The sequence below is a fragment of the Agrilus planipennis genome, unplaced genomic scaffold, assembly GCF_000699045.2.
Source record: "Agrilus planipennis isolate EAB-ADULT unplaced genomic scaffold, Apla_2.0 scaffold89, whole genome shotgun sequence".
NCBI lineage: Eukaryota > Metazoa > Arthropoda > Insecta > Coleoptera > Buprestidae > Agrilus > Agrilus planipennis.
Genome location: NW_020439079.1, coordinates 247,427 through 260,929, shown reverse-complemented (window position 1 = coordinate 260,929; position 13,503 = coordinate 247,427). Strand labels below are relative to the sequence as shown.

General features: G+C 36.5%; 2 protein-coding genes across 3 annotated transcripts in view; one reads left to right on the top strand and one right to left on the bottom strand.

The window, feature by feature from the left end:
• Nucleotides 1-13,503, top strand: part of LOC108734587 (ankyrin repeat and fibronectin type-III domain-containing protein 1) — a 375,782-nt gene that overhangs the window by 211,892 nt on the left and 150,387 nt on the right. The window lies entirely within an intron of this gene.
• On the bottom strand, nt 5,407-11,930 carry LOC108734596. Its single transcript, XM_018466226.1, has 2 exons — nt 11,593-11,930; nt 5,407-6,146 (listed from the first exon to the last, which is right to left on the bottom strand). Exons 1-2 carry the CDS (start codon nt 11,786-11,788, stop codon nt 5,533-5,535), a joined length of 810 nt encoding a protein of 269 aa, XP_018321728.1. The 5' UTR covers nt 11,789-11,930; the 3' UTR covers nt 5,407-5,532.

The following is a 13,503-nucleotide window of genomic DNA, read 5'->3' as shown; positions in this document are numbered from 1 at the left end:
AGTAGCTGGTGTGAGGTTTTTCAAGGTAGGTCTTCCAAACAGCAAATAGCTGAACAAAATCAGGATAACATATTTCAATAGATAAAACCATAAATAATTAAATATTAAAAACCATGGGGTGACATCTATAATTCAATAGGTAATCTGAAATTTATCTCATATAATTTGAAAAACTTATCTTGAAGAAGGCCAGTTTAATTTACCCTAATTCTCTCTAATTATGCAATCATAAAAACGGTCAATATCATATATAAGATCCTTATTCAACCCAACAATTCGCAGTATGTAGGTACACTCCTTTATAACAAACCCCAATTTAAAACCACTGGTATTTTTCGATACTCATAATCTTATTTATGAGCATGTCTACACATACACATTTATAAAGTAACAGCAATCCGCTATCCTAAGATACAATTCTATAAATTACACTTACAGTTAGTGGATTTCAAAGCTACACATTACAAACCTTTTGTGTTGTCAATGGCTATACAATTGACATTCCTAGACGACTTTACTAAATCGAATCCAGCGTTTTTTTTTATTACCTTTACATCCCTAAAGGAAACCGAAGAACAAATCAATTCCTATCAAGTCTCACGTATATCTTTCCTGTTATCTAATTCTGAAAATATCGTAACGTCTTATTGGATAAGAATGAAATTTGATGCCTCCTGGGGGCCATAAGGTATCAAATCAAATCTGCCCCCAATATTACCTTACCGATATCTTTAAACGAACAATGTTGTAGGTGGGATAAGCGTTTCTGAAGGGGAAAGTTTTGTATTAGGGTGTAAATAAACAATCGTACGGTGAGTTGGGCATCGTTGTTAAAGCGAAAAGAATCACAATAATTTACAATACGAAGCCGGTCCTGTGCGTGAATTGGCAACATTAGTATAGTTAAGCCGTCGTCTCGAGTCGCAAAAGCTGTAAATCGTTAACTACATAATTTACCAATCGTAAAAACAGTAACCCTGCAGCCCTCCGTGAAACAACTTGACGATTTAACTGCTATAATTATAACAGTGCAAAGCAGATCCGAAATGAGAAAACTAGAGTTAACGGGACGAATCAAGAACGTTCTGAAATGTTCAAGAAGTATTACGCTTGAGTGGTGGTACTGGGATCTGACACTAAAGGGCATTTTCATATGTTTCGATGAATGTAGGATATGAGTCAGGTGTGGGGTGAATTTGGGTATTCGAATCGATCACCAAACACCCGTATAGAATACATGATAATGTAAACCTAACTAAATGGATTGTTGTACGACAGAGTTATGAAAATAAACTATCTACTGTGAAGAATTTGTACCAAATTTTGTGTGAAAAACAAAATTAAGTGCGCGGACGCATGCCGAATGTTGACTGTGGCATATAGTGAAGCTACCTTGGACCGAACCAACGTTTATCGGTAGTACAAAATGTTCTAAGAGGGTTGAGAAGATGTAAACGACAAAGAGCGTGCCAAACGCCTGAGCACGTCAACAACAGACGGAAACGTTGATGAAGTGAAGAAAATAGTATTGGCCAATCGCCGTTAGAGAAGTTGCTGAAGACCTAAACATATAGCCTTTTGATTTTTACCGATGATTTGGGCTTGAGACCGGTAGCTGTGAAATTCGTACCAAATTGCTCAAATTTGAACAAAAACAGCATCAGAAAATACCACAAATGGTGCGGCAAACGCCATCTGTAGTACGATGCTACATTTTAGGATTACGTATGCTCCAACAAGGTCCATTTAAAAATATGTATATCTACTTGCTGAAACGAATTATTTTTTATTTAAAAACAGCATCACATTAACATTTTCTAAGGAGCTGTTGGACTCTGTCTGCCGCGACCCAGATTTGCTCCAAAAGGCCATAACTGGTGATGAATCATGGGTTTTTGGTTATGACGTGGAAATCAAAGCTCAATCATCCCAATGGAAGTTGCCGCACGAGCCAAAATCGCGTTACGTCAAATGTGAAAGTTTTGCTTAGGGTTTTCTTCGATTGCAGGGGCGTGGTACACCACGAGTTCTTGCCACAGAGTAGAACGGTCAATAAGGAATATTACCTGCCTGTATACGTAATTTTCGCGAAGGCCGGATTTGTGGAAAAACAAAAATTGGCTTTTGCACCATGATAACACCCCTCGTTGTTTGTGTCCGAATTTTTGGTCAAAAACAATACACTAATAACGCCACAGCTACCGTATTCACCAGATCTGACCCCATGTGACTTTTTTTGTTCTCGAAACTGAAGAGGTCCATGAAAGGACGACGCTACGCTACAAGTGAGGAGATAAAGACGGTATCGAAGAAGGTGCTGAACAAGATCACAAAATATGATTTATTGAAGTGCTCCGAAGATCAGATAAAAGTTGACACAATATCTGGTGGGGATTATGGTACCTTGAAAGGGAACAAAATATATATTCAAGAATAAATAAATAATTTTTGTAAAAACACAAAATTTGCGATACTTTTTGAGCAGACCTCATATAAGTTTCACTAAATAACTGCTTCCACAATCCACAATTAACAATAAAATACAACTTTGAGATCATTTACGTAAAATTAGTAATTAGTAGTAATTAGTAAAAGTACCTGATGAATGAATAAATAAAAATTACAATTCCTTAAAGAATCCTACCTACCTACAACATTTTTCTAAAACCATAGATTGTTAGATAAGAAAAGAGAAATACATGTTACAGTTATACTCACCTAATTGTATTTGTTCTGGCAAAACCTCCCATCTGTCTCAATTACGAAACTTTATTTAGGAATGGTTCATGCCACCTGGTCCTTCGAATTCTCGTTCCAGTTTCTGTTTGAATTCGAATCGTTTCCAACAAATCGATCATCAAATACATCTTTACAACCGCTACAAGTGGTCGTTGTGGTCAAAAGGGATTTCGCAAACGAGCAATTGATGCATTCCGAACCTCGATTTATTCCCATCAGGAGCTTATCGGGTATACGTGTAGAATAAATATAAATTAGTTAATTTTCACCCTAGCGCTGTTACTTTGTAGGTACATAGTTATTTATTTTGATCGCATATAGTAGGTAAAATAAGTCTTTTTAAGGCCTACTTCTACTAGTTGTAAATAAATAGCCCTATGCATTCTGTTCAAGTCCTATTCATCAATTCGTTTCGCTCAAAATTCAATTTTTTTAATGTCTGCTTTTTTTCTGATAATAATTTCTTTCAGAATCAAAATCTTTTGTTTCGATTTCGAGAAGAGTTTCTTTTGTGCCTATGCGTAAAAATAGTGTTACGGGTGGCAGCGTATTAAATCTCAAAATTAAATGTGTACACAAATTCGTGAGGGTTGACTACAAGAAGGCTGTCATAAGATCATGTATTGTGATGTACAGGTCCATCGAGGACTCAAATCGTTTAATTCTATTGCCCCATAAATGTTTTAACTTTCACTCGGAAATGGGTCAGATGGTGAAATCTTAGATTATTGTGTCAGAGCCACCCCCATTTGTAATGACCAATGAAGCTTGTCATCCATAATATTTAGGAAGGGTCTCCTACACTCCACCCCCTTTATTTACATATTCAAGTTAATTTAAGTTGTAGTTTTTTGTTTCTGAGACAGCTAACATAATGCAAAGGTAGTTCACGTAATTCAAACACAGTTTACAAGTTTTCCAATGTAGGTTAAGATAGTTTCAAACAAACGGGTTCGATGTACATGGTCCATATTGTAAATTAAAGTGTACAGTAGATATAAGTGCAGCACAAAATTCAAAAGCAAATTAAACTTCTATGCGTTCTTAATCTCAATAACAATAATTAGTGTTGATGGTGCCTCTTTATTCTTCTTTAGAAATAATTAGCAGCACAATATTGCCTGATATGAGCCCTTACAAGGCTAAACTAATCTGAACACAATCCTTATCGAAAATCGACAAAGATCAAATTGGCTGCAATTGGAGTATGATGTTCTTTATCATTTTCTGATCAATAGCTCTCTCGGACGGGGTCAAAATATAAAAAGCTTCTCAGCCACGGATCAAGGTAGTCCAGGATTTTCAATTTATCTAATGTAGGTAAAATATAATTAGTGTTCTAGATATGTAAAAAAATTGTGGTGATGGTTACCCGATTTGGGTCCGGTACACGAGGCACCCGGCCTAGTAGGACAATAGAAATCGTTGTCAAGGTGTTATTAAGAAGCAGGAGGGATGAGTTCGTAGAACACATCAGACATTATGGGATAGTTAGACATTTTAGAAGCAGAAACAAGAAGTGAGAGAAAGTGAGATAACTATATCTAATCAGAAAATAGCACAAATGGCTCAGTAAACGCCATCTGTAGCACGATGCTACGTTTTAGGATTACGTATGCTCCAAGAAGGTCCACTTGTGTGGATATCTACTTGCTGAAAACGAATCCCGACGTAGTCAACCTCAACGTGATAGGCACGTTACCATAATCGAATAAAATAATTCGACGTGGTCTGTATTCTGTCGAAACTGCCAGACGCAGATCGCGACTGCGATCTTATTGGATCTCATCAGCGCGTCGCAGGCAGCTCCGACACAACACAGACCAACTTTTACCTGCTGTCTTAACAGTGCGTTTTAGAAAATACCACAAATGGCGCAGTAAACGCCATCTGTAGCACGATGCTACATTTTGGGATTACGTATGCTCCAACAAGGTCCACTTGTGTGGATATCTACTTGCTGAAAACGAATCCCGGCGTAGTCAACCTCAACGTGATAGGCACGTTACCATAATCGAATAAAATAATTCGACGTGGTCTGTATTCTGTCGAAACTGCCAGACGCAGATCGCGACTGCGATCTTATTGGACCTCATCAGCGCGTCGCAGGCAGCTCCGACAAAACACAGACCAACTTTTAACTGCTGTCTTAACAGTGCGTTTTAGAAAATACCACAAATGGCGCAGTAAACGCCATCTGTAGTACGATGCTACATTTTAGGATTACGTATGCTCCAACAAGATCCATTTAAATATATGGATATCTACCTGCTGAAACGAATCCCGGCGTAGCTAACCTCAACGTGATAGGCACGTTACCATAATCGAATAAAATAATTCGAAGTGATCTGTATTCTGCCGAAACTGCCAGACGCGGAACGCGATTTCGATCTTTTTGGATCTCATCATTCTAAACGCACTGTTAAGACAGCAGGTAAAAGTTGGTCTGTGTTCTGTCGGAGCTGCCTGCGATGCGCTGATGAGATCCAAAAAGATCGAAATCGCGGTCCGCGCCTGGCAGTTTCGATAGAATACAGACCACTTCGAATTATTTTATTCGATTAAGACCAAAAAAGACTTATAATAATTATAATAAACTCAACAACATGGTGATTTTTAATTGCCACTATTTATGAGTCTTACAATAACGAAATAAGAACTATTCCATTACGAGAAATTGTTTTTTATTATCTTGTTATCCTATTAGATTAAATATTTTCAGCGATAATTGTTAACCATAATTTGCAATTCTCTTTAATAAAAGTCACATTTCAGTCAATTCCTTCCTAATGGTTATAATTCAAAATCTGTATCATCTTCGTCTATTTCCATGGGAACATGTGGATATTGGCTATTACCACTTTCTTCCCAATGATTAAAAATTGTATTTTGATTATGAACATTTTGTCTATGAGGATATGGCGTCGTATAGTTCTTCCAATTATCGGGGAGCATGTCTTGAATAGTCGTTCTTTGCCTCGGATGCAAGGGTTCGCCTCGATAGTTTGACCACTGTGCATTTTGCCCTTGACTTCCTAACTCTTGATCTCTACTATTAGCTACTAGTCTATTACGTATATTTTCAGTGGTTTTGGCGTCCAATAAATCAATGTGCTGCTGTATCAGGAAAACAGCTTCTTTCCTTTTAAACCTAACATCTTCGTTATTGTTGCTTTCTATACTGTCCAAGAGTACCAGATATTTGACCATTGCATCTTCAAGGTATAAATACTTTTTGTCCTCTTGACTGCCCGAAAACGACACTATTTCATACTGCAAGGCCAATACATTGTTTATCACATCATCGATAAGCTTCAAATTGCTTTTGACCGCGTCATTGACGTTGTTACTGTTACTTTCAGTACCGTTCGCTGTATTGCTGTCCCCTGTGGTTGAATCTTTATCGTCTGCAATTAGAATGTAAATTTTGTACGAACAATTTTTAAAAGAATGGGATGTGCTTATAAGTATACATACAATTAAGGTGACCATATTTTTTTATTTCAAATCCGGGACGGGAACTTGTAGCAGGGGTAGTTAAGTTAAATAACTTAAATATGATTTTTTTAATATTTCTTTTAATGAGTACAAAACTTTTTATATTTTTCTGAACTATGGATCTTTTTCAGTAGGTCTTTTTTACTTTGAAGCATTGTATAAAATTCTGTACAATTTTCTTCATAATTAACTTTAGTAAGTAATATCGCTTTTAGTGTGTCTATTTCAAGTCGAGTCTTGTCACTTGTCCAAAGGCTATTCATTAAAGAAAATATTCTTTCCGTGGAAGCATTTGTGCCAGGCAGGCAGAAAAAGAACTGCTAATTTTCATAAAATTCTAGTTGAAATATATTTAAAATAAATATTGAAAATAAGAACCTTTTCAAAAATTCGGGCAATCCGGGACAAAAAACCTAAATCCGGGACAAATATTGCTTCTAGAAAAATCCGGGATGCAAGGTGAAAATCCAGGACTGTCCCGGCCAATGCGGGACGTATGGTCACCTTAATACAGTGCATGTATTAATTTTTTAAATATTAATAAGAATTAATATTCAACCACTGAGCTAAATTGTCAGAGCATTAGCGTGTAAAGTCAAAAGTTCCGGGTTCGATTCCCGGCGAGAGTGGTAAGCAGCAACAATTTTTCCTTATTAATTTGAGGTAATCTGTAGAGGGTGAATATTAATGTACTTTAATGTATAAAAAATTGCGCCGTTTGCCATTTTTATATGCCAAAAGTAATAAACAAATTAATTCGGCGCTCAGTTATCGGCAGATAGTTTCTAATGATACCAAATTTCTGCCGCATGAATCAAATCGATCGAAAATACTTAATAGTATTGGCGGTAACCGCAGAAATGATGTAAATCACGAGAAAAACGTTTTGATTTCTTATAATATAATAGCTTCTGTATTCACCAGAAAATTCGAAGATATCGTGATGACTTGGAAATGATGAAAAATTGAAGTCAATGCCAAAACTATTACAGTGAACTAAGTTCTCTGCCTCATGATTAACATCATTCATATTGTAAACTTAACCTACATATACAAGGTCTGTTGAAAAAGTATCGGGAATTTTGAATTTACGCGTATATTCAATTTTCCATCTTTTTGTGGTGTTATGTTGGTACTCATGTCTTACTTTGCAGGGGCGTGGTGCATCATGAGTACTTGCCATACGGTAGAACGGTCGTTAAGGAATATTACCCGCAATTTGCGCGAAACAAACCGTCAGAAAGGTCTGAATTTGTAAATGAACAAAAATTGGCTTTTGTACCATGATAACGCCCCTGCTCACACATCGTTTCTTGTCCGCGAATTTTTGGCGAAAAATAAGACACTAATAATGCCGCAGCCACCGTATTTCCTAGATCTGTGACTTTTTCTTGTTCCCGAAACTGAAATGGCCCATGAAAGGACGATTGAGGAGGTAAAGACGACATCAGTGCTTCGAAGATTGGAAAAAGCGTATTATCGACACACCGTATAAAGATATTACGAGATACCAAATTTTTCAATCGATTTGATTAATTAAAGCAACAGAAATTTGGTACTACTTATTTAGTTTCCTTTTATTTTCATTTGATGAAAATGGCAGACAGTGTATATTTATCAGTAAAACATCATGGTACAAATCCAAAAAACCCTGTTACTACTCGCCCGATCTATTGAACAATGATTCTGATTCGAATTCAATTAATATCACCGTGCAATATCGTTCCAGTCAATGTTGAATGAAAACGCAGTAGCAATGCGTTATCCTAAACTTAGGTTTCCTCTGGACAAACATTGAGTAACGTTTTTTTGCTTGATATTTTTGAAAACTTCTTTTTTTGGCAGGGGAAAATGTTATGGGTTCGCGTCACCGACATGCTCACGACTGGCGCACGCGCAGCTTGTAGCAGTAATATCTGAGTATATCTGTAGCTATACAGCTACGACGATCGATGCTGTTTTTACGCGATACTTAGATAAATTTCAATCAAACGTTTTCATTTCTTACTTTAGTTACCATAAGCCTCATCATCATCATCATAAGGTCATCAGTCTTAAGACTGGCTGGACACGTACCTCCACTCTTTCCTACCCTGAGCTAAACTTCGCATTTCCCTAAAACTAGAACAGCCCACATCCTTAACTATTTGCGAACAGTAATCTAATCTAGGTCTACCTCTACAAAATGTCTAAGAATTGTTGAAATTAATGATGACAATGATGCAAACAATGTTAAAAATCAAGTACATTGGAATTTATGTAAATATTTGAATAATAAAAAAACATATAAACATGCATATAATTGTTGCTCGGAGTGTCAATAGATGTGAAAACCAGATTGATGTTCATAATTTTTATTCAAACATTGTGGAATTTCAAATTTTAATACTAAAAGTTCTATGTTTTCACTTCTATCGGCAGTCCCTATAACTGCCAAATGTTTTTTATTAATGATTAATTGGGGAACATAAAAAGTAGCAGGGAAACCATCATTAGGGTGAGTGAAGACGGTCACCCGTTTCACCACCCTCACTCATTTCAGTATTTCTTTTAATTATTTTTCAACCTGATTTTGTTTGCGATTGTTTTTCCTTTTAATTAAATGATCGCTTATTAACCTACTAACCGAATGGTAGGTGTTGACAACCATTTTCGGGAACATCAAGTAGCAAACACAAAAGCTTGTCATGCCTTTTATTTGTTTTCAAAGTCGTAAATTGGAAAATTAAAAAAAAAATGAAAGCTGTATCTTTGACAGGTAGTTTTCATAAGGTACATTGTTAAACCACTTCAGATTGATATTAAAACAGTATACGTAAATACTTTGTCGATTCCATATTTGTGATACGTCAAGTTGAAATTCAAACCCACTCGTTTTCCTTGCAAGTCCTGTAATATGTCTACCTTTTGAGCACATAAATAAGCATTATGAAAAAATAACAATCCAATATTGTAATAGACGTTTCCATAAATTACATTTTATTTGTTTTCAAACTTTATATTACGAATTTTTTTTGTTGTACGATGGCTGCTCGCGATTGACGTTGCCAAGAGGCACTAAATCGAATTCAACATATTGTTTTTATTGCCTTTACATCCCAAAACAAAGCCGAAGTGTAAATCTGGTTACACCAATATTTTCCAGTTAGCTAATCTTAAAGGTATCGTAACGTTCTTGAATTTAAAAATTGTTTGACTTATTCTCCGTTTTCCAGCTTTCACTGGGTTTACATTCTCACTTATTCTAAATGGGTATTTGGTGGTGAACATGCAAACTCAAACACACGCCAGACTGCAGAAATCTCGAACATCATAGATTCCAAACATTTTTTTTGTCATGTTAGCGCGGAAAGCACGTCTTGCATGCTATGAAATAGGTTAGGTTGAGTCTTTTGAGCGCATGCGCTGAAGTTTATGGGCATGCGCAGAAATCAGTTGTTCAATGACAATGTCTTTCTAACCTCTAAATCATTTACTCTTATTTTGCCAACTATCAATTTAATGACGAGATTTCCGCACAAACATGACAAAAAATAGTATACGTACCTCAGGAAGAAACAGGGTTATCTCAGACTGCATGTGAATTGCCACCCGAGCCGAAGGCGAGAATGGCAAACATGCAGTCTGAAAAAACTCTGTTTCTTCCCTCGATACGTAATGTACTATTGGGTCAGTTTGATCGAAATATGAATAAGCCCTTATTTAGCGTCAGAACCCACTCACACATAATGGTCCTCGAACATTCCAGAATGTTCTCCATTCTTCTGGTTCAGTTCACTCTAGAATATACCACTTGAAGTCAATACAAGAAATTCAAGAACATTCTATGTGATGACCACCCCAAGAGCATTCTAGTATGTATACTCCCGCTTACTCTGGATAGGTGTATGGTAACCGGCTGTCTACCCGAAAAACACAATCACGTCGAACATTCTTGAACATTATAGGAGATTATAAAGATTTATTGAATAATTTGGTCTGAATATACATAAAATGCCCTAATGTAGTGTCAGAGGTCATCCCCACCGCTTAATACTTTCCAAGCAATTCTGAACGTTTCCGACTTCTGGTCTGCTGAAGACAATCCTTGAAACATTCGAGAACGTTCTAGCTGAAGACTAATCTACTAACAATGAAGAATACTTTAACACATTCTCACTTATTCCAAATGGGAATTTAGTGGCTAGTGCAGTGGTCAAATTGTAGACCAACACCTCCACCAAATTATACAAATGTCACACAGATCATTCAGAATATTCAGATTTTACGGTAAGAAGTTCTGATAATAGGGGAGATTACGTTTCTAAGCAGGGTGACAGATCACTGGGTACGAACAAGGGATAGATACTTTAAAATAACTCATTAAAACGTATAATTTTTCAATGAAGGGTATCGCGCCTTGAGTGAATCTAATTATAGAGTACGCCAGCAAAGACTGAAGTAGTTGAACACGAAACAAGGAACATTGGAATGTGCCTTTACCATATATGTTCTCTTGATTTTGAATTTGGACTTTTGAAATACTTTCATTGTTTTTGGAATATAACCTTTAAACGATATTCATAGTCATCAATGTCCTTGTTACTACCCTACATATCAAAAGCTGCTGTTTACTATTTGTGATTCAAATCCGTTGTGCAGGTACAAATTACCCGCCTGAAGTAACCCAAGTTTGGCGCAACAATTGTTGCGAAAATAATGCTTGTTAAAATATGTGTGAATTTCATTTTATTTTAAAGTTTTGTTGTAGCTTTCTCTGCTAATTAGGCAATTTACAAGACGGTTACCTAGGAAGACTTCCGTTGGATACAATGATTTGAAATTAAGCAACATCATCATCATCATCATAAGATCGTCAAACCTAAGACTGGTTGGACATACGTCTCCACTCTTTCTTATTGTGAGCTAATTTTTGGATTTCCCTAAAACTAGAATATTCCATATCATTAACTATTTGTGAGGTCTACCTCTACTCTTTTTGACTCCTGTTTCTGGTTCTAATATGCCTCTAACTAGCCGTACAAGTCTGAGGTGGTGTCCAACCAACTTATCTCGCCTATTTCTTATTGACCTCTCCAGCGCCCTCTCTTTTCTTACTCTTATACTTCCTCATTTCTAACCTTCACTATCCACAGTAACACCTTATTTCGAACGCTTCTAACCTTTTCTTTTCCACACGGAGATTATCCACGTTTCGCACCCGTACGCGAGCATAGAAGTGACTTCTTTTTGAACGCCACTCGACCCTGCACTATCCTCTGTTTTATAGGCACGGAACACTAATAAGTAGAGCTCCTAGTTTAAAAGCTCCCAACGTCAAAAAGATATTAAATCGATTCCTTATATTTTATTTACCGTCAGGAGTTTTTCGACATGCCGAAATATATGACGCTTCGTCAACAAGAACAACGTTGTCTACTTCCTCTTCCGTCAAAGTTAAACTGGATGCTGAGGAGCGATTACCATCCAGATCTTCCTTGTAACTTTTTGAGGTATTACTGTGGCGTGCTTGGGGATTTTTGGGAGATAGTAAATACCACTTTCTTTGCATGAAAACGCTTTGGGTTCTTCACAAAGGGCGACTTTTGTTTTTATCCTAATTGCAACATTTTTAACAGGTAATTTTGACAAATTCACGAAGACTAATTAATAAAATAGGCAAATGTGACAATGTCACGTATATCTGCCATGGATTGCTGCATGAAATTTAGAACTTGGTCGAATGGGAACATCAAATGAGTAACTTAATTCTTCTTTTTCATGGATTCTTTCTTAAAATTTTAGTACATGGGAACAATTTTTGGTATAGTGGGAAAAAAATAAAAAAATTAGGGATGAACGGCAAACATTTTTTGAAATATCGAGAAATTTTTCTAATATATGTAATCTGTAATGATATTTTGCGATATTAATAAAACAGTGTTATATAAAAATGTGTACGTTTGGAGCGCGGCGCTGTACGGGTGCGAAACATGGACGGTGGGCGCGGCGGAAAAGAAAAGGTTAGAAGCGTTCGAAATGTGGTGTTACAGGCGACTGATGAGGATATTGTGCATAAAAAAGGTTAGAAATGAAGGGGTATTAGAAAGAATAGGAGAACAGAGGACTCTATGGAAGTCAATAAGGAATAGGCGAAATGGGTTGGTAGGAAACCTTCTCAGACATGAAGGGTTAGTCAGAGACATATTAGAGGCAGAGGCAGGAGTTAAGAGGAGTAGAGGTAGATAAGATTACTGTTTGCAAACAGTTAAGGATGTGGGATGTTCTAGTTTTGGGGAAATGCGAAGATTAACTCAGGATAGGAAAATGTGGAGGTGCGTATCCAATCAGTCTTAGATCTGACGCCGTTATGACGATGAAAGATATTTTAGGATTTTGCACCCCTATTTTGGATAATTTTCTAATTTTTATACTCCATTATTTCAAAGGCGTAAATCAGTAATGAAGTCAGTCGGAATGTAACAGTACGATAACTTGTAATCAATTTATTTTTAATGTTACATGTTTATTGAAATATTATTTCAAGACTATTGTTAATGCTTGTTTACTATTATACATATATTATTATACCAATCGACGGTTATGTTTATCATTGAACCCAAGTATTAAAGCATATACTAAGCTGATTATGCTGTTTTTTGAATTTTAATCTGCTCACAATTCAAATGGAACGATCCCGGTTTAAACAGTAGCTTGAATCCACTCCACTGCGGAATAGAGTAGGAGTAGGTGTATACAAAACCATTGTATGGATTACTGGGTTCACTCCAGTAGCCGCATTGCAAATGCCATGGATGTTTTGTTTCCATTCGGCAAAGACCGGATATTAATAAGGAAGCGTGATACACAAACAGTTGCGAAATGCAGGACTAATGTTATTACACAAACAGGAACCCTAATGTAATCGCTTCATTGTCCGTCTTCTGTCTTTCTACCTGTCAGGAACGCGTGGAGGTATCAATAAGTTGAAATTAATATTAAATACTCAGGTCTGTACTCCCTTGGAGCTGTGAAAAAATCAAACTACTGAGTCAACACATTCAAAGGATGCGGCTGTTTATGTCGCATATTTTGACACTAGCAAGGGAATTAAAACTTACACGGCATATTAGAGTCATGAAATTTGGCAAAATGCAGTGTCGTATGGGACAAGTAAAGGGAAAAATTCGAAAACCGTAAACGCTACATCACAAAAAAAAAGTATTTTTTGATTGTAGCATTGTAAATAAACCTTTTTAGGGACTGTGTTCGGAGTCAAGACCGACC

Bases quoted from the DNA above. Each gene is read 5' to 3' on its own strand.
- LOC108734596 (XM_018466226.1), bottom strand. From the start codon at position 11,788: ATGCAAAGAAAGTGGTATTTACTATCTCCCAAAAATCCCCAAGCACGC. The intron at 6,147-11,592 runs GTAAATAAAATA...TTCTAATTGCAG, and splicing joins ATGTCGAAAAACTCCTGACG to ACGATAAAGATTCAACCACA.